The following is a 21,978-nucleotide window of genomic DNA, read 5'->3' on the forward strand; positions in this document are numbered from 1 at the left end:
CTTTTCATATGAACTGTAGCATTTGACAAGTGGGATGGGCTGGGGTAAGTGCTGAGGTATTAATAGCAGCTGAAACTCATCTATTCTGAGCTCTGAGAAAGAGGGGAAGAACACTGATGGTAGGAAACCTGTTCATTTTACAGCTTTTAGAAAACCTATTAATATAAGTGATTTGTGGTGAGCTTTGTGTATTACTCCAGAAGGCCTGTGACAGACAGAGAAAAAGTAAGAATGCGGGAGAAGTAATCTCTGCAATAAATAACATCTAGAACTCTTGTCTCCCCTTTTAGATTCCTGTCGTGTGTCTGAAAACTCAGATGTTCTAAAAGAGAAAGAAAACAAAGGGTTTTTCAGCTTTTTTCAACGAAGCAAGAAAAAGAGAGAGCAAGTAAGATATAACTTCGTATAAGCAGAACTTTTATAAACACATTCATAGTGATCCATCAATACTGTTGAATGTTTTTCAGAAAGTTTAAGTAACATATATTTTTTTCTTTCACCCAAATCCCAAGACTGCCAGTGCCCCAGCAACTCCATTAATGAGCAAGCCAAGGCCAATGTTTACCACAAGATCTGGCACGGGTAGCAAGCAGTATGATTCCAATACTCTGCCATCTGAAATGCCGAAAAAACGGAGAGCTCCTCTACCACCTATGCCAAATTCTCAGAGTGCCCCCCAGGAACTTGCAGAAGTCAAGACAGAATCTGATACTGTGAAATCTAACAGCCTTGATAGGAATGAACAGGTTAGTTGCATTTGTTTCACTTCTCCTAAATCAATAAGTTTAGAGCTGATAACATCAATAGTCTTGTTATATATCTGCTGGTGCTTGAAATTAATGGGAAATAAAGCTGTAGTACTTGCTTTTGAAAATTTTAGTTTGAAAATAACTACAGAAATTGGAAGATGCGTTTCTTCTAGTCTTCGTGTCATGTATGCAAAGTAGCTGATCTTTTTTGAAAAAGCAAAACTAACTTTTTATGTAAGCTGTAAAGTTGTGAGGACCTTCTTATTCTTCTGGATGAATAATTAATCTTTTTTTTTTTTACATGAAGTTTACACAGATATTTAATTCTTTTTTTTACGTAGTCTCATTTTAGCATGTTCTGTAATGGATCTTTTTTCCTGTCATTTTTAATGTTTCAGTTATATATGATAAAGAGTAGTTTGTTGATTATGCTACTCAAAAAAGGTGAAAATCTTGGGAAGGAGTCTAAGAATCTTGTGCTTCCAGCAAGTTACAGTTTTATTTTAGTGGAATGGGAATATATTTAATTGATGCTGGTACTGGAGATGTGTTAAGTTACCCATATACTCATTGCACTGCAGAAATTCAGCCAATAGAATTTGGGGAAAAAATGAGACGACATTATGCGATATCAAGATATTACCTCTATTGCCAGTTAAGAATTCCAATTAAAGCTCAAGACTAAAGTTATCATTTTAAATTGAGAATCACCTTTTTTCTCATTTTTTTTCTTGAAAATCAGAATCTAAAGATGGTCTCAATAAATGAGGTCATCTGCATGCTAGAAAGATAAATTGTAGAGCCAAATGAAATGCAAGTCTGAGGGATTTATTGTTTGTTAGACTTGGAGAAAAAACAAAAAGAAATTGCAAGCTGTGACTTTGTTTATATGTTGATTTGATCATTCACTAATATGCAGGACCACAAGAGAGCACTGTTTAACATAAGTTCTGGCTTTGTGTATTCGGTCTTGCTGAAAAGTTTTACCATTAAAAGACAACTGTTTCTTTTTGTATTCTAATAAAAGGAACTTTGGGGGGGAAAAAAGCTTTCTTTTCGTTTTTTCTTTCTCACCTCATCATGTTTGTCTTCTAACTGAATTCAGTTTTTTGGAAAATAATTTATTAGTGTCAACATGCTTTTAATGATTAATATCCTCTTATATCTAACAGTAATGTATAATTGCTGGGTTTGGATCTGTCACTCAATGAAATAACTTACATTTATTATTTCATACTGACATTTTTTATTAATCTAAAGTGATTTGACAGAAGTTGAGTAACACATGAAGAAAATTCCTTAGAAATGACTCCTCTTTAATTCTGATTTGATTGTTGCACTGTTTTATTGGGTTCTGCGAAGCTTGGGACCTATGTGTGTGTGAAGATTTGCTGTGTACTTTGAATTTTATTAATTCATGTAAAATATATTTTCTTTTTATTATCTATAATGGCTACTCCTAAAGTAGTGCTTCCTATCTTATTACATTGACCAACAACCTCAGAGGTGGATGTTGGGGGTATAGTGGCAGAGACTGAATCTTTCTGTCAGTATTCTGTAACATTTTGTGGCAACAAATGAGGGAACAGTGTTCTCACTGTTGTCTTTCTGCATATTCACGGTGTATTGAAGTCCAATATCTCATGATAAAAAAAAAAAAGGGTTTTAATGTTTACTTCCTTCAGCTTCTTTGCTTCTCTTCTCTCAAAAAAGAAACTTTCTCTTAATGTGAACAGTTACACTCTGGTATGAATTTTTTTTCCACCTTAGTTTCAGAATGATTATGAAACTACTTTTTGAAGATGTTTTCTTACTTTTAGTTGATAAATTAGTATGATGGTTGTAAGGCTATAGCTTTTACAAGTTAGTGTAGCGTGAGTTGTTCGTTCTTTGTAAGACACAGAAGATGACCAGTACAGCTTAAATACTGTATTTTTGTCCAGTAACTCCAATGTTAAATCAAATTGGAAACCTCTCCATTACATATTGGTTCTAATTTTGGGCAAGATGGCTCTTGCCAGAAGTATGTTTAGAGCTAGCTAATTTAAACATATAATGCAGTCTGTGTATCTTCTGTTTTCATAAAAGTGAATGCAGTGTTGTAGTAATAGCCATTTTCTTTTTAAAGAAAAGCATTTAAATTGCTATTTTTCTTCCGAATGCTTTATTTATAAAAAGTAAATAGTGATATATTTCTTTTTCAGGAGTGTCACCTTATACAGTTTTTGGTTACTGTAAAGAAGCATATGTAAGCTGTGCTTGGATAGGGATGAATATTTTTAGTCAAAACATGTCCAGTTTAAAATGATGGATAGAACATCACAACTGTAGAAATACAGCTTGCTTTTATTTACTCAACTGTAACTCCCAAAGAAATTGAAATCCCCAGTCTCCCTGTTAGAAAAGAAAAGAAAGGAGGAGATGGTGGAGGAAAATAAAGGGGTTAGGAAGCAACTAAAGCATAAAGTGTTCCTGAAGAGGTTTATTAGTCACTGTCATGGAACAACTTGGACGATTACTGAGGGGGATGAGTTCCATACTTCAGAAGTTAGATCAGAAGCTCAGTAAAGCAAGGACAGAGCAAGCACCATGGTGAGTTTTAGGAGGTCAACAATAGAGCCTGTACTTACTGTGGGATGGCAGTGCTCAGAGCTGCATGTGGTCTTTTGTTTAAATTTGCCTGAAGACCATCTGATACCATTCTGAAATGATTTGGAATTGATGTGGATACTGCATTCATTTATGTCTCCTGTATATGTACCTGACTTTCTCCCTCTTTTTTTTTTCTTTTTTTATCTACCTCTTATACTAGCAAGTTTTAGAGCTAGAGAAAATGTGCGCGATTTAGACAAATCATGTAAGAGATGAGTAAGGTTGGGTTTTTGTACAGAACACTGTCAACTGAGTTTTTCCTAATATATTCTTACGTTCTTTCTTTCCAATAGGGCAGAGGTATATTGTTTTATCCATAGTACTTAATCTAAGTTGAAGAGAGCTTAATCATGAAATGGAAGTTGAGTGCATTAAACATTATAAGAACAAATGCAATATTTTTATTTCTCTGTTTTTGATTTTTTGTTTTGTTTTTTATTTTCCTGCTACAGTTGTCTGTGTGCTTGTACAAAAGGAAGAAAGGAACTCTAGTAGTATGGTTAGCAACGTGCTTTGTTATCCCATTCCCCTGTATGGCCTCTTCTCAACCTACTTACCCTTGGAACAAAAGGGATGCTGGTGTTATGAAAATACATATATGGTGACCATTTTTGTATGGTATGCTTCTGAACACACTGAATATGCTCCACTCTATTCTTTCCCCAGTACTTAACGTCTTTCTTCAATTCCAGCTGCAAACTAGCTGGGTTTACTTGCCTTTTGCTTTTTTAAAATGTTAGGAAGGGTCAGGTGCCACATCTGCCATAGCCTAGAGAGGCTGGACCATGGGAAGCAATGGTCTCCGTAAGTGTCGGCTTAGGCTAGTGTGGGGTTTGGTGCCAAATGCGTCTGCACACATTTGAGGCTAACGTTTCATATCCATGCTTGTTTCCTCCAGGATGAGGAAGACATACAGTGTGAAAAGTGGAAATGTTCTTGTTGTGGAAATTAAGACAAAAGTGTTTGCTCCTGTTTCTCCTTTAATTACTTCAGGGATTCTAACTAAGTGCAGCTGATGAAGCACTGGTTATCATTGGCAGTTGGTATGACAAATGAACACCCAGATGTACATCCTTAAACTTTGTCAAATATATCTCAATACCATTATTTTTTTTCCATCTGTTTAAAGTACTATTTTCACGTTACAGTCTTTGTTAGGATTTGAAAGCTCTTAATATTCATATGTTGAATAACTCCTTAGAAAATCTGTTCAACACTTGAACCGTAACTGGAACATTTAGTACTTTATCGAAATCTCTTTGCAAACCGTTTATTGCTTTGAATGCAAAGGGCAGTAGAGAGGCTTATAAAAATCTTCTAGGAGCATTTGTGCTCTTATACTGAGAACATTGTTCCCCCCTTACACATACACCCTTTCTTGTGCAGGTGGAACTCTGGTGACATCTGTTTTGCTGAGCGAGTGAGCACAGAGCTCCATGCCAGCCAAGTCAGCTGAAGAGAGGCTTTGCAGAGCAGCTGAGGGTGCAGACCTCTGAACAGAGCAGCAGTGTGTGGTGCAAAACAGAGGGTCTGCAGCCTGGAGAGTAGATACCACAAGGAGAGAAATAGAACCAAGGCAATAGCAAGATGGGAGATAGTTTAATAATAATAAAGCCTTGTTTGTGGAAGTAATGTTAAATTTGACACACCATCCTGCAAAAGTTCATATGTTGAGTACCATTAATTTACCCTCCTGTAGAACATTGGATACAGTGAATGAGAAAATATAAAGGTGTAAAGTGATTTTTTTTGTGTGTGAAGTTTTAATCCAGGATCTGACTTGTTAGAAAATATTCAATCATGCAAGTATTTTTTAATTAGGAGTGGAGTACGGTGCCCATATCCTCTGCTGTTCTTAAAAGAACACGTCACCTTGTGCTTTGTTTTTTCTTAAGACCTGGAGCCCCACTTTGATGTAAAAGATGCGATGCTTCGGCATTACAGTGATTGGCAGAGAAATCATGTGAACATTTTGGATATTGCTGCTTCTTACACTGCAGTAGAGTATATAAGTAGAGTATCTATCTGTCATTACCTGATGCTGAGCGTGAATGTAACACAGCAGGTGATTCAGTATCCCAAGGGCAGCTCAGGGGATGGTTTTTGCCATCCAACATCATTCATTCAGGTGTTCTGCTGAGATTTAGCAGGAACTGCCAAACACTGCTTCATGGGCAACTTGTGCCAATATCTCTTCTCTTGTAATTTTCTTGATAATTTTATTGTGTATGACCAAGTGCTCTAGTTTTTTTATCTTTTATATCTTTTTTACTGTAAAATGTATATTCCATTTCTAGTGTTAGCTTGATAAATAATTAATATTTGGTTCCATGGATGTTGGCGTGGTCAACAATTCTGTTGTCAGTGATCTTTTTGAAAGAATCATCTGGGGAAACAGAAGATTGTAGGCGTATGTATGCCATCTCTGCTACTTGATATTCTCCTTTGTGAAGGTTTCTTCAGCTTGAGGCAAACTGCAGTTAAAAGTGGCAGGCAGATTTACAGCTGCTGTCTTTTGGAATTGGAGTGTATTTAGAAAACAATTTAAAGATCAATTGGACTTCAAACGGAACTTCTCAGTAGGTATCCTACAAGTAATATTAGTTGATTTTTTTTTAACGCTTTTGTTTATTTGTAAATTAAGAACTCTGTCTTTTGCTATGATAATATGGAGGGATTATTACAATTGAACATCAGTGGTTAGTATTATTATTTTTATTATGAGTTATTGCAATTTAACATGAATAGATGTTATGATAAGACAGTTGTACTTTCCAGTATAACTTCTGGAAGATGGCATTAGAGAAATTTCTATAAATTTCAAGTATTTTAAGTAGAGCAACAATATCCTATTAGTTACATGCCTAGTCTAATTTAGTATGCTGTTGAAGGAACAGAGAAGAAAACACTGTGTAATTTCTGTTGTGTCTAGCTGAAGGAAACGTTTTTTCATAATTACTTTACCTACTTTTGGGAAGATTTATTTGAGTTGTGTAGTATGGCCTTAGTAGGCTATAAAGGGAATAAATTCTCTTCTGTGATATACATAGCAACTGACTTTTGCTTTCACCTCTCTCTGTATATTCAGTTACTCTAGAAAGTATTTTTTCGTTTATTATTTTTAATTTGAAGAAAAAAAGGTGAGAAACATCATATGTTTGGTAAGAGGTGGACAATCTCTCTTGCGCAAATATTTATTAAAAATATTTTTGGAGAATAATACAAGAGCTATCTTTTTGGCTTTCATTACTAATCATTTTCCTGCCCTGTCTATCTTCATAGACCCCTTTGGGATTAGTAAGAAAAGGTTCTCTACCGCTCAGTGACACAGCTTCTGTGAACTCTCTACGGAGGATGAAGCGCAAAGCACCCTCACCACCCTCTAGAACACCAGAAGATCGAAGTGAAAGCAGTAATGAGACTGGTAATCTTTTTATGCTCTTTAATTGGGAGGCAACAGAAGGTATGGCAATTTGGCTAAACATTAAAGGAATACTACCCAATAAGATAAGAAATTTAAGGAAAAATATGAGCGTTACAGATCTTTGGATTGTAGGGAAGTGGTAATGCTACTTTATGAGATTGACTGATGTAGTGTGAAAAACAAAAGTTTTAGGGCATAGGGATTAGTATCAAACATGCACACTCCCCCAATTAGTTATTGTTAGGTTAACTATAGCAATTGTTTTTGTGTTACATATATGGGGAGAGAATATTAGATTCTCTGCATCAGGGAGGGGTTAATAGAGGGGCTTAATTAATTAATAGGAAATGGACGAAGAAGAAGAATTTTTGGTCTTGACTTCTGTTCTTTTATAATTCTTTCATTTGATCAAAAAGTCAACTCTCTGAGGTTCAAAAATACCTAAGATTTGATGTTACAAATATCTGGGAAATGTGATAACAAGCACCGGTTACTTAAGAGAAGGTGCATTTCTTGAAGCACTCACCAGTCTGTAAGATCATAATTTAACATATTATATAGAAATGGAGAGGCAGTACTTGTTACCTGACTGGTTACATATTACTTTTTCAGTAACAGAGTCAACACAATCAATCCCTACTGAAGTGGAAGGAAGAGCTGCCCAAATGCAGTCTGAAACAGGTTGGTTTTTTTTTTTCCCAAATGTATCAGCTAAACGTATGTCATAGTAAACTGTTATAATTCATAATAATAAATTACTATACTGTAGATATAGATGTGTAGATAAGTACGTACCAACTTCAGTGCTTCAAATCAATTAACTTTTCAATTGAAAGACAAGATTTTCTATAATAATGATGTACAGTAAATTTTGTATTGATTTCTGTGCTTCACATTTAAGAAACTAAACATTGTCCCCTCTTTATCCACAACAGGTCAAGGTAAGAACAAGCTAGAATCTTGGTGAACTTTTGTATGTCCCATAACACAACGTTCAAAAGCTAAAATCCAGTCTTGTTTGCAGAATCCCATTGTGCTGCCCTTAATATGCGTAATCTTAGGGGTAGGAGAAAATCTGTGCTTGCTTTTTGGTTTGCATCTGAATAGCCTTTGAAAGCATAAGTTATAAATGTAACTGTCAACTGTGTGCATTCATAGTTCTTTATACATTATTTCATTTGTTGGGTGCTACGGAAAAATGTGATATATAAAAGTATAGCTATTTAAAATACAATTCTTTAGCTGCTAAACTATTTTATTGTAAGGTTTTAGTTTTCTTGTTTGTGCTACTAAGTGCTGCTGTTGGTAAGTAGAGTTCAGATACAAGATAGAGGATTTAAAAGTCTTTTAAAATTTTGTAAAGCATTTAGAATAATCAGTGCCAGTGCAATCTGTAAAAGTTACTCTTCTGTATGTTTCACTAAAGATGAAATACATGAACACTAAGCACGTGGAACTCCATGAGCAGTGTATGAGGTTCATGTATTTACTCAGTTCCTGTGCTAGTTGATAGGTGCTCTGATATATTAGTTTTCCAACTAGTTTATTGGAATTGTCAGTCAAAACGGTGGTTGGAGTGGTTAAGGAGGAAAAAAACCATAAATGCACCACAAGAAGAATAAAAAATGTCACCTGCTTCCATAGGTCTCTGGTGAAGGAAAAAAAATAGAAAGATCAGTCATCAGTAAATTCGGTGTCCACTTGTGACATTTAATAGAAACAATAGCAAGAAAACTCTTTGAAGAATAAAGCATATACTTAATAAATAGAAAGTATTAGCTTCTGTTGTGCAATCTGAATTTGAAAATATGATAAAGACACAAATATTGCCTACCTAGCTGTAGCAGAAGAAAGGTAGCGAATTATAATTCAGTGTATTATTCTTAATATTTATTAGTACTTAGTTTTGTGTTCAAAACCACATTTATCCACATGTGATGGATCTAACATGAAGAGCAAGGTTATCATTTAATATTAAGCTCTTTTGTTGTTTTCTTGAGCTTGTTTCTGTCTTAAGATAAGTAGATTGTTAGAATTTCTGCATTTCCCACAAGTGTAATATCTTAAGTGCTGCACAAATAACCTTTTTTTGAGTCTTGAGCTCAAAAAAGTCTTGAGCTTCTTAGCAATAGCTTGACCACTTTTCCATAGACTTAGTAACCTCTGTTTGAGGTATTTGATTTCTTGTGATTAAATATTTATTATGTAATATAGAAGGAAATGGAAAAAAATAATCGTCCTTATTGGGTTTAGAACAGTCTGTGTGAGGCTTGGGATTTACTTCCACAGTTACTGACATTTTTCATTCTCTAGTTCTGTTTGTGGTATCTTGTATTCCAATAATGTCCTTTGCTAAAGACTTAGTGCAATGCATTTTTTTAATGTAGAGATGAGTTACGTAGCACAGTCTCATTTCTTTTTGTTTGTTATTTCCTCATGGGATACTGCTGCTCTCTGGTGGCATCTCTGAAACTGTCAAGAGGCCCCTTTATAAAGGGTCCTTTTAGTACGTGCTGTGAGAACCAATATTCACCTGCAGCAAAACAAATCTTGCGACTCTTGAGTTAATCCTAGTCTGAAAATCATGTATCAAATTTGGGTGCTTTTTAATAAAGATGAGATAGAATAGTCCGTATCTCTTCAATTGTTAAATTGGATATAATTTTAGCATTAAATTAACTCAGTAGTATCCTCTGTTTTTGTTAATACTACTTGAAGTGTCAGGGTTCCAGAAACATTGAGTTTTTGATCAGCTGTGACTAACATTCTCAAAGCAGTTATATTACACATTTCTCCTGTAGCAAATAAGTAAGTAAATTTAGGTTATGAAAGTAGAGTTACCTTCTGCCCTATAATGAACTATTGTGAGCATTCAGTAAGGGTTATTTGGTGTCTTAGTATTGCATGGCTACTAGCGCTGTGTACATTAATTGGAACTATGCCGTATAGTTCAGAATAGGCAACATTTGAAAACAGACTGCACCTTGACAAAAGTGGTACGAAGACATCTAACAGAATAAACATTAAAAGAGAATTAATTTGAACATTTGGAATTATAAAGAACAATTTATTCTCAGTTATATTTTTTTGTTCCCCTTCCCAAAGCTTAATGAATACTTTTTCTTTTTTTTCCTAAGGGAGAAGGTGAAATTTTTAAAAGGAAAAAAGCTAAAGATTTTTACATGGTCTCCCATTAAACAAATCTCTTGATATTATGTTCTTGGTTACAGATTCTCTTACAAAGCTTTTCAAGGAGTATTGGGCTGAGCAAAACCACTGCCAGATTTACATGATGTAGTCAGGCTTTCTGGACAGAAATGTCATTCTGTTATCTGTTGTATTCTTACAGGCTTAAAGGACACCTTGCAGTTGGTAAAGCAGTCACCAGGTATTCACAGTGCCATCATGTAGATATTAACAATGTTCTTTTAGAACTATTTAAAACTCTGTGACTAATGTTCATAGAGAATAAATTGCACAAGACAAAAATGCAGTTTATGTTATGTACATATTTACATAGAGAATACATAGGCAATAAGGGTGTAATGTGTATCCAGTGTTGCCATAAGTAATTCTTAGTGATATGTTGAATATAAAACTCTAAATGAAGGATTTGGAAAACAAGTCATAAAATCCAAACTGTTCGTATGCGTGATGTAAATGAAGGATGGCTGTCACATGTTGTGAATGAATGCTGCAGCACTGGCGGCCCAGATCTGCTAGTAACAGCTACAGACTTAAAACTGCTAGTTGTAACTAACTCTAAGCAAGTCTGATACTGTGCTGACAATGCGGTAGAGAGAGCACTTTATAATTATAAATTATGTAGGTTTGCTTTTTGTTTTTGTTGTTGTTTGGAATTATACATTTTTAGTTTAGATTTGGAAGTGATCTTAGCACAGCAAGGGATGGACTTTCATGTAAGGTGAAAGTCAATAGGATCTCCTACCCATCCAAGCTAAGTTCCCATCCCATCAGTATAGGAATAGAAACTTAGTGTGCTAACTTCACCTTTGTTATACTTCTTCTGAGCAAGAATGACAGAGGTGACTGCACTGACTAGCCATAAAGCCATAGCAATTCCAGAATTATTCTGTTTGTCTTGTTAGAAGTCCTGGCTGTGCTTTATTGTATAAGTCAAGATTCCACAGAGTATTAGACTGGAGGTCAGTCTTAGTCTTTGTTTTATGGTTCCAACAACATTTTGGTTGTTGATGGCTCAGGGTCCATGGCATTTAGGAGCTAACGTGAGCCTCTCAGATGCTGCAAGGCCACTTACAAATTGTAATAGTTTTCCCTCATTTTCAAGCATAGTAGTTGTCACCTGTGAGGAAGATGTGGTCTTGAGAGCTTGTGAGTTAGTCTCAGCAGATTTGATATTTGCCAGCATTCTGCTGTCACTGAAATCTCCCAGGACATTTGGCTGCTTGTATGATTTTACCCCAATTTAGAGATCAAATAGTTGTGGGTGAGGGAGGGAGGAAGAGAAAAGGGCCTTACTGGTTGTGAACTCTGAAGGAATCCCTTTGCTATCAACACGTGTGCGTAAGCAGTGTGGAAGGAGGTTCACTTGCACCATTTTCCAATCTTGCTCCTCTTTCCTTGGAGATCTATATTACCTCTATGCTCAGCTCCATGGCTTATTGATGAGAGTGCTTAGTCTGCAGCTGCAAAGCATTATTACAAGAGAGCACTGTGAAAAACTAACTAGAATTAAATAGTAAAATTTTTGACTTCAGTAGTTGCTCTGCAACTGTGAATGAGTTCAGTAACACCATTACTGAACTCTAAGCTAATGACTGTGCTGGAAAAAGAAATGTTTTTGTTCTCAGTGAAGACCTCCAAATCACATACAGTTCCCTGTTTTTATTTTCTTTCTTTAGTGATACCTCTTTAGAAGTACTGGGTCTGCTGCAGGATAATGTTTTGTACAGTAAAATCAGTCTAACGTGTTTTTTGTTAAAGAAATATGCTCTGGGTTCTGCCCATTTCTAGGATTGCTTGCTTCAAGCTAGTATTTTGTTTTCAATCTTAGCCTTTTTGTAGAGTTGGATTGCGCTTTGAAACTTGCTGATTCAGCCCACTGCAAGGCCTGTGCCTAATAGGTATTGATGTATGCAAAGCTAACAGGAATACTCTGTTGAGATCAGAATGCACTGCTCATATGTGCCTCTGTTATTTCCTGTAGCTATCCATTTCACCATATTGCCATATACAGATGAAATTATTGTTATGTTGTTTGTTTTGCAGAATGCAAGTTGCAAAGCTGAGAGGTTAATTGTATGGTCTACCCACTAATACTTGACAAATGTGAATCAGCATCTTGGTGTAGGAAGATTCCTGGCAGGAAAGTGAAGCCAGAGACAGTCACTCTGGAAATCAAAAATACTAGATTTATTAGTCTAACATCAGTTGCACTGTCTTCTGTGTCCTAAGCCAGTAACTAAACCTTTTTAATTATGGTCTAACTGAAAATTCCGTTATGCTTTTCCACAAATTCCACATGCTTTTCCATGTATTATTTATTTATTCATTTTTGCACAGGGCTGTGCACAAAACTCATCTAAATATGTTTTGATATTCTTGGGTTGATTATGGGAAAATTTTGATAGTGGTGAACAAGCTTGTTCAAAACATGGACTAAGTTCAGATTTGGTTTGATTTTTAGTTCTCTTATGTACTTACTCTGATATAAAGGAACCATTTATTTTAAGCCTTATTGGAGAGCTAATGAAAGTTGTTAGAAATCTGTGTGAAATAAGCTGTCTGCCTTCATGATATTTCTTACATATATTTTTATCCATAGTAATTCAATTCTTGAATTAAACGAAGGAAAACATTATGCAGTAGTTACAGATGCAGAAACACACGGACAGTGGCATGATAATAAGCATATCTTCATGTAAAAAGAGAGATTCGAGCTAGAAAATACTATGAAATTGAAACTGATTCTTTTTATTTTCCTTTTTTTTTTTTTCCCCATCTTCCCTATATTACGGAGAGAACTCTCAGTTTTCCTTCATCAGACTGCTTAGGCTGGCTTCACAGTCCCTTTTTATCTATACGCTGAAGGTGCTGAAGGTGTGTTTCCTTTTTTTTTTTTTCCTTCTCTTTGTGAGCTTAGGTGCAAGGACATCAGAATACAGTCTGGAAGAAATTGATGAAAAGGAAGAGATGAGTGTGCAAGAGGGAGAGGAAAGTGGAAGTACAGGTACCTCTCTCAGGACAGGAGAGGCTACTGCAGCCTTCAGCTCTATGGAGGTACCTCTGGAAACTGAAAGAAATGATTGTGCTTCATCAGTTCCTGTTCCTGGCACTGTTTCTGTAGACAACTCACAAAGCTTCAAGGAAGAAAAACAAGAAAATATGAGCACAGATGGCAAGTAAGTACGCTTTGTGACAAAGAAAGGGAGCACTGGAGAAGGAATGGGGGAGGCAAATAAAATGCAGGGTACTGTTTCATTGTGGAGCATAGAATAGAGAATTGTGAGAAAGGAATGAGCTCAATATGCTTAGCTTTCGTTGTAGCACATATCTGGATGCAGTAATTCATGAAGCCTTTCAACATAAATGACAAAATGTTCTGCTGGCTATTCTGGTTAGACCATCCTTTCCTTACTACTAAAACACCCGGATTCCAGAAGAGCTGAACCAGTTTCTAAAACATCCAGCATTATTACTAGAACACTTTGCTGCGGAGGGAAAGGGAATGGGGTGGAGTGGAACAAAATGGATTAATTATCATTTAAAAGTTCATTCATATAGTTGGAGGAAAACAGGTGTATTTACTACACTGATCTATTGCTCGTTTGTTATTTTAATCTATGTTTTTGTTTTGTTTTTTCTTCATATGTTGGCCACTTGTCTTGACCTGTCTTGATTCATCTGCTCTCAGGAAAAATAAGAATTGACACATTATTTTCCTTAACCACTCTTTTTCTCTTTTGGTGATGCTGTAACCTTGCCCTGCAGCATTTTTATTAAACCACTTTCTACTTTGCAGGTTCCTAACATGAGTTATTGCCCGGTTCAAATCAATGTTGATTGTCCTGGGAAGTCCCATTGTGTTAATGTAATTCACTATTTATGTGTTCCCTAGGGCAGCTGAACTGGCTACTGTTCCCAATTTAAATTGCAAGAATTATTTCAGTTATTATACTGAAACCAAAATGTGTGAATGCTACAGTAGCTAAAAACTTTGAAGGTCATATAGAGAGCTTTGAGTTAAATTTCAAGGGTCTTTCTGTCAATTCAGAGCAAAGTAAGTCTTTGCAAATTCTTTGCTGTTCTGTCCCGAGTACTGTGCCAGTTGCTTGGGTGTGTCTGCCATGTGAGGAACTATGAGGTGGTGCCTCAGCCAAGTCTCATTTTTAAGTTCTCTCAGACTTGCAAATGATCAGACCTGTGTTACTCTGCCAGTTTAGACTACTGTCATGAAGATATTTTCTCACTCCAACCCCCTACTTGTAATAGTCTTTTGTGGCTTATAATACTGTTAAGTATCATCTAGTATGCACTGCACCGTAATTTCAAAGTTTAGAAATCCTTTCCTTCATGAAATATCACAGTGATGAGAATGAGAGCTAGGGTTTCTCTGACATTTGTTTATGAAAATCTTCTGGTAATTCAGATTTTTTTTTTAAGATAGGTCTGGTGGCTTTGATACTCTGATATTTTGTCTTTCTTTTCCCTTTTCTTTTTTGGTTTGTTTTTAAACAGTTCAGCCATTGCTGAGGCCATTGCTGGTTGTCATTCAGTCCCTTAGCTCTTTTCAAGGGAATGAAGATAGGCAAGAGTACAGAGGGCAGGACTGAGCTTTAACATTCTTCCAGCAAATTTTGAAAGCTTCTGTTTAGCAGTTGTTGGACACTTACAGTGTGTTTTGGACTGTACGGGCAAGATGAGGATGGATAATTCATTATTTGAAATGATTCAAAGCAGATGCTTCAATTCATGGCAGTGATTCCTAATGATAACTAATACATTTGATGTGGCAAATGAATTGGAATCTTCATAATGACAGTATTAGTTACTACAGAAAATAAAAGTATCACAGAGATAGAAGTTTGAAGTTCTGATAGTTTTTTTTAATGAGAAATTTAAAATATGTTGGCATTTTTCACTTAATTTTTGAAGTCAAATACTCAATATTTCCTGAAAACAGAAGAGTTTTTTTCAGCACTTACACAGTTCTTTTGTCCCCTCTGATCATAGGACAAACATTGTATGCATTTGCAAAATGTTTAGTATGCAAGTGACATTGTATGCATATTTCTTTGTTGTTCTCAAGATATTTCTTGAAAGGGACAGAATATATTTCATTAGTATTTAAAAAAATCTGTACTGCACAGTTCATATGCAGTTGGTGTCTCATGCAGCTCCCTGCAGATTATGCTGGAGACAAAAATCAAAGCGTTTTAAATGTTGTAAGATGTCATAAGACTTCACACTAAGAACGTTGTTAAGGAATGATAAGCCATTGCCATAGTGAGTCACTGAAACTTGAGTTTTAACTAGAATGGGGCTTGTTCAGAGTGCACGAATAAACAACAACAACAAAAAAAGAGGAAAAGGAAAACTCATCACGTTATGCATACATAAGAGAATGAAGCTGAATGTCATTTTGGTAAAATATCATAGCAGCATTTCCTCTCATTTAAAAAACAAAAATAATCTATTCTGTTTAGTACTCCAGTGTTTGGCAGAATGATTTCTCCATCTGTGTTTGGAGAACATTGCCAGTTCTCTTGCATCTTTTCTTCTGTTTACTGAAATGAATGATACCAACATATTTAATGTACTGTTGTGCTTTGCAGAGAACTACAGACTCAGATAAGCAGTGACCAAGCTGCATTTGAGAAAGACAGGAAGCTTAGAATTTTGGAAGAAAATAAAAATTATGGTGAGTAGTTCCCACTCATTTTGTTGAAGAAATTGTTTAAGACAATTAAAATGCTGTCAACTCTTGAGTTGTGATCATCAGATTATTTTCTTTATACTTCCTCTTACTCTGGTGTATCCTCCTTGAGATGAGATGACAAGAATTGGTTGCACTTTTGTTGTTGTAAAGTTAACACTTTTGATATTAAAATCATGGAACAAAAGCCACAAGGATGGAACTAAATAAAAATTGCATCTAACTTACTACTGAATGGACTTTGAGTTCAACTTACTGGTTCCTTTTATAATCAACTGAAATTTATTAGCACTTTTTAAATGATTCAATAGTAGCTTTTTTTATTAATTCATGCATGACACCAGAAGGCTGTTAATAAAGGAAGAATACCTGAGTAAGAAGAGAATTATTCAGCAATATAGGCAAATATAACTATAGTTTTTAGAAGTGTTGAGGAAAATAATAATAGTAGTGAGGAGCTAGTCCTTGTAGTTAAATCTGTTGGATGTTTGGAACTTAGTGATGTAAGTGGGAAGGTTAAACCTTTTTTGGCATTTGTATTAATTTCTGGAATCGCTCTTTTAAAGATCACAGTGATAGAACACTCCTTCCAACAAATGAAGAAGGGGGAGAAGAGCAGACAGCAAAAATTAAAGCAGTAGATTTTAGAGAAAACAGCAAGCTTGAAGTTGACAGACTATCAAACTGCCAAGCATCTAAAAATGACATCGCCATAAGTCATAAGAATTACAGTCAACTGATTCCAGGAAAGCAAGATGAGAAAACAAGTCAGACCAGCCTGGACACCGTAAAAACTCATGATGTTGCAATTCAGACAGGTCCATTGGTTAGCAATTTGGGAAGGACTGCACAGAAAGAAATGATTGTTCCTCAAGAATATGAATCGTCCACATTCAAAGGAATGGTCCATCAACACAGTACAGACACAAACAACCCTGGTCTTCGGGTGATGCAAGGAGTACATAAGGATGAAGAAATTTCAACAGAACGAAATCTTCAGAGACAAGAAGTTTCATATGAAAAAACGATACCCATGAAAGATGAAATTCATATTTGTACAAACAGCAGTAATGTTACTTCACCAGAAACTATTGCAAAAACTCCAGATGGGTCTCCTATAAGAAGTTACCCTCTTTATAGACAGGACATGAAACCTAAACCTAAGCCTGCTAATGAAATTACAAGAGATTACATACCAAAAATTGGAATGACTACTTATAAAATTGTGCCTCCTCCAAAATCCTTGGAAACAATGAAGAGCTGGGAATCAGAAGTTTCAGATTGTAAGGATCAAGAGGTATCTGCTTCCAAAAACTCTCTAAAATATGAAGACCCCAAAGAATTCATAATGCAAACTGAAACTCCTCATCTTCCGAAAAGTACAGGTCACTTACAGACTGGTTTGCAAAATATACCTGCTGCAAAAAATGATCAGCTGCACAGAGTAAACAGCATTTCTGAACATGGGGTGCCATCTGGAGCCAGGGTTAGCACTGAGGTCAAACAAATAGAAACAGTGTCTTCTAAACAGCATGTCCCACTGATGCTAAGCTTAAGTGATTCAAATGCTGCTTCTGAGACTCGGGAGAAGTCAAATACGCTGAGTCCTACAACTAAGCCTAGTTCTTTTTATCTGCAGATGCAGCGAAGAGTTTCAGGTCATTATGTGTCATCTGCAATTGCCAGAAGTACCATTTGTGCTCCTAATTCCATTCAAAATGAAGTTAAAAATACAGAGATGGAAAAAAAAATCTCATCGCCTGATGAAACTTCATTACATGCAACAAATAGCTTCTCTCCTCCAGTAGATGAAGACAAAGATGATGATGGGAAAAAAATTGAATCCTCCACTTCTCCTGTTAAAAACAACAAACCGCCAAGTTTTCCCTCCTGCCAGCCAGCACCATTGAACCTAAGAACTCTAAGAACTTTTGCAGTTCCAAAGCCATACTCCAGTTCGAGGCCATCCCCTTTTGCACTCGCTGTCTCCTCAGCAGTCAAAAGATCCCAGTCATTCAATAAAACACGTACAATCTCTAGCCTGGCACCAAGAGAAGAATTTCCTGTTGAACTCTCATCTGTCTCTTCTGCAGCTGAATTCTCCTCGGCTACCTCCATGCCTCAAGTAAAAAACCTTTCCTTACACGGCATCACAGGAGGGCCACAAAATAGTCTAATGGATAAGGTAAACTTTATTACTAATATTTTTTTTTATCATTGATCTGTTGTGATGTCATCTTCAGCAGAGCACAGACTTTGGCTTATCTCTGAACTGCTTGTTTATCAGAAAGTGCTGTACTGATACAGCGTAAACAAGCTCTGGTGTTTGGGAGTAGCACAGGATTGTAATGAAATACTAGAAAAAAGGAATGCTAGCTAAGATGAAAACAGTCTCATTCTGAGTACTAAAAACAATTACTTCTTGCCATAATTAGCATCTAAAACTCAGAAGAACAGTAGATTAAACAATCATTTATACTCTATACACCTGTTTTCATGTTCAGAGTGTTTGTGTTCTTTATGGTTTGGTATGTTGGTTTCTTTAATTTTGAATAGTGTGATGAGTTTTGCTTCAAGCGATCATGGCAGAAACACTTGAAGCAGGCATAACTGAGTGAGAGAGAAACTTTAAAAAAAAAAAAAAGTCATAAAAATCAACTGAGGTATTAATGTTGTGAATGTGTAGATGAAAATATACCATAATTCAGAGAGCTGTTTCAAGCTGTTCTGGGAGCTTGACATACCCATAAAAATCTGTGATGTGTAGATGCTGGCTGTGTTGCATATTTGGTACAGATCTGCAGTATTCTGACAAGAAGCAGCAGTACGATCCGAAACTTTCTATTTTTATAATGACCATTTTCTTCAGTCATTTTCTTCAGTGGAATTTAGAGACTAATCTTTGTTTGGTAGATTCACAATACAGTAATGCTTTTCTTCCTCTCTGCTTGTGGTTCAAAATGCATTGACAAACTTCTCAGAATGGCTTTTTCTGGAATATTTTATGTCAAGTTTAGATTTTCATATGAATGCATTAGTAAAATAAATGTTGTGGTGATTATGGGTTTTATCTGGGAATACTTTATAACTGATCTTTGCTAGATATTTCATTTCTCAAGCAATGCTCCGTTATGCTACAATGTGGTGTTAAGGGCCCTAAATTTAGGTGGTGACGTTTTGGACTAAAAGCCTGTCAAGTCATCAGGGAAAAAAAAATAAAAACCTGTGGATCTCAACCAGTTGTAATGCTTGAATATTTTCCTGTTTACTTGAGATATAATTTTAAGTTACAAAATCAGGGGTTTTGAGTGCTTGATTTATTATTTTTATATTCATTTTTCCTTTTGGAATATGATTTTTCCATATCATATCACTTTGTGGTATCACATACTCATCTTGGAGGAATTACTTCATCATTTCTGTAAGTTTCATAAGTTCCTTTTGGCTTATATCCTTTTTTGTTGCTGATAAATTGAAGATCAGTTCCCAAAGCTATAGTAGAAGTGTGGCTCATACCTGAGATCTTGAACAAAGCAAATATTATAGTGGTATGGTTTGATATGTGACCTCCTGTGAGTTGACTTAGTTTTTTCTTTGCTGCTAATTAGCTAATTAACATTAAAGGACTTCTGTTTGTCTTGTCCTTCTCACTTCCTCTGTTTCTAGAAAAGCAGCAACGTAAGCAATAGTGAGCAAAAGATTGAGGCACAGTCAGGTGCTTCAGCTGACCACCCACGCCCTGTCATTATGAGACAAACCTCAACGCCAGTCCAGCGCTCTGACCCAGAACAGATCCACCAGAGCTTGCTGGCTGCAATCCGCTCTGGAGAAGCTGCTGCCAGATTGAAAAGGGTGAGTTTTCATCATTGCATCCATAACAATGAACTCATGGTGCTTCCTTCAAAATTACCATATTAATGCCTGACACTAAATGCAGTTAGCTTGGACATGAAGTACTATGAATGAGGTCTCCTAATGGGAAGGGAGGTGGGGAGGAGAGTTTAGTTTTGCAGAGTGAACTGGTGAATGCACACACAGCTTTCTATGTTCATATATTCAAATAGCACAAATATACGGTTTTAAGCATGTGCTAAGCAGCTTCATCCTAGACTCGCATTAGCTGCAATCTTTTCTAGGCAGATAAATTGAAGTTTTGAATATTTGTTTTTTATAGTTATTAGACTTTGTCAGGTCCCTAATTCTTCATAAATGTATTTCAAGCCTCCTGCTTAGTATCATTAGTAAGATATTTCTCAGTGTTTTGTCGATAGTCCTGGTAGGACTGTTTTCCTTCACTCCCTCAGGTAAAAATTGATGCTCAGTTTCTGCACTCTCACAGGGTAAAATAGCTCAGACTTTACCAGTCTGTTATTTTAAATTTGTAACCAGACAATTTAATGATAGTCTCACACAAAACTCTCTGACTCAGCATTAATATTTTTGCGTTCTGTATTGAAGAATAATTTCTCATTGCAGAAACTTAAGAAACTCTGGGCTTTGTTTTTCTTCCCTTTCCCACTTGAAACTTGAATAAAAGCAAGTAAAATGTTGTGGGTAGATGTGAGGGTATTTTTAAATTGTTTTTAATGGAAATCTTTGATTTCCCCTACAATCAAAATATGTCAGTTGATGGGTAGATATTACAATTGCCTCTTTTAAATATATGAAGTTTTGATTCAGTGTTGCACTACAACAGTCTCTCTGAGACTTACAGATTTCCTGGTATTTCTATGCTGAGTAGGAAAACTGTTTTCTGGAAATGTTATAAGAATGCATAATTTGCCACAGCTAGATGAGCATGCTTAACAGTAAGAGTGGTACATAATGCACTGTAGTGCTGCTTTTAACTACTGTATATCACTAAGCACAAGCCACTTTAAAAGCAAGTTAAGATGAAGCAAATACTGTATTCTTCAGACTAGCTTAAAAGGTCACGTCTCTCTGTTCAACCTGATTTTTTTTTTTCCTCTACCTACCTGGTTGCATAAATATACATAGACTGCTCTGAAAGTAATGCCTCCTATTTATTTCCATGGAAACTACAATAGATACAAAGAACATAATAACAGTATCTAATATAACAAATTATATCTATAAAACACTATTTTTCAACATAAGTACAACCATTATCTATACATTTTCACCAGCAATGAACAGAACCCTATATGCTGTGCTTGTAAAAATCTGCACTAGCACAGGTGACCCACTGCCACTGCTTGCTGAAATGCAGCACCCACCACCTCACTACACTCACATCCGCTGTTGGTCTTCATAAACGTTCAGCAACAGTTAATGAATGTCAACAGATGCCATTTTTTCTGCAAAGAAGAATTTAATGATACACCTTTGCTTCATATGCACTTTCACATCAGACTGCCCCTCTGTTGCTATCTGTCACGTGGTGACAAAATGGAACAGAAGATAGGTGGGAAGGTTCAGCTGTACCACCACCATCTGCCTCTGATATTATGAGCCAATGTAATAAAATAGGAGGCATTACTTTCAGAGCACCTCTTGTACATGTATTTTCAAGTATTTTTACTAGGGTATTTTTTCCAATGCATAATTACATTGTGAATAATACTTAATTCTATTTATTTTGCATAGTGTATGAACTTTCTTTTATGATTTTATGGGAAATATCTATAGGCTACACAGTGAGTTGCAAGTATTGTATAAAATAAAATTCATGAAGTGCTTTTCAGAATTCAAGAAATCTATAGTTACTGAACGTACCTAAGACAAAACATCATATGGTTGTTCATTATTTTCTAATAGAGATGTTTCAGCATATCTTTGACCCACATAGTCCTTATCAGTCGTACATGTATGTATGTGTTATGAAGAGTATGGTGATGACTAAAAACCTTTTTCCCCCATCCCTCTCTCACTCTCCAGTGAGTGGGAGATGTTCTTTCCCCATGTAGCATCTGTAGAGGCTGGGGCTGAGGACAAGACTGTACTTTTAAGGAAAACCAATTAGAAGGAAAGCCTGTAAGCATGAAGAAGATGCTGTAATGTAGAAGGCAACAAAAATAAGTGGGGGAAGATCTGTCAGGTTCCTGCTTCTGCATTTACCTCTCATCATATTCTCTACTCTTTCAGCAATATGGAGTCATTTAGTAAAAAAGGGGGGAAGAAAAGCTGGCACCACTATACAAATCCTCTTTTTTCCCTGTTTTACTTAATAAGTTGTCAGTATGCAATGCCAAGATCTGTGGCCTTTTGTGTTTCTG

At 35.9% G+C, this 21,978-nt stretch overlaps 1 protein-coding gene across 11 annotated transcripts in view; it reads left to right on the forward strand.

The window, feature by feature from the left end:
• Positions 1-21,978, forward strand: part of COBLL1 (cordon-bleu WH2 repeat protein like 1) — a 75,777-nt gene that overhangs the window by 50,583 nt on the left and 3,216 nt on the right. For all 11 annotated transcript variants that reach the window (XM_040703572.2, XM_046943813.1, XM_422028.7 and 8 more), the window contains exons 6-13: positions 291-388; positions 513-746; positions 6,684-6,825; positions 7,438-7,506; positions 12,950-13,208; positions 15,642-15,727; positions 16,309-17,927; positions 19,409-19,594. In XM_040703572.2, coding sequence (XP_040559506.1) covers positions 291-388; positions 513-746; positions 6,684-6,825; positions 7,438-7,506; positions 12,950-13,208; positions 15,642-15,727; positions 16,309-17,927; positions 19,409-19,594 — 2,693 coding nt within the window. The remainder of the gene's footprint in view (positions 1-290; positions 389-512; positions 747-6,683; positions 6,826-7,437; positions 7,507-12,949; positions 13,209-15,641; positions 15,728-16,308; positions 17,928-19,408; positions 19,595-21,978) is intronic.

Source organism: Gallus gallus, chromosome 7 (assembly GCF_016699485.2).
Source record: "Gallus gallus isolate bGalGal1 chromosome 7, bGalGal1.mat.broiler.GRCg7b, whole genome shotgun sequence".
Taxonomy (NCBI): Eukaryota; Metazoa; Chordata; class Aves; order Galliformes; family Phasianidae; genus Gallus; species Gallus gallus.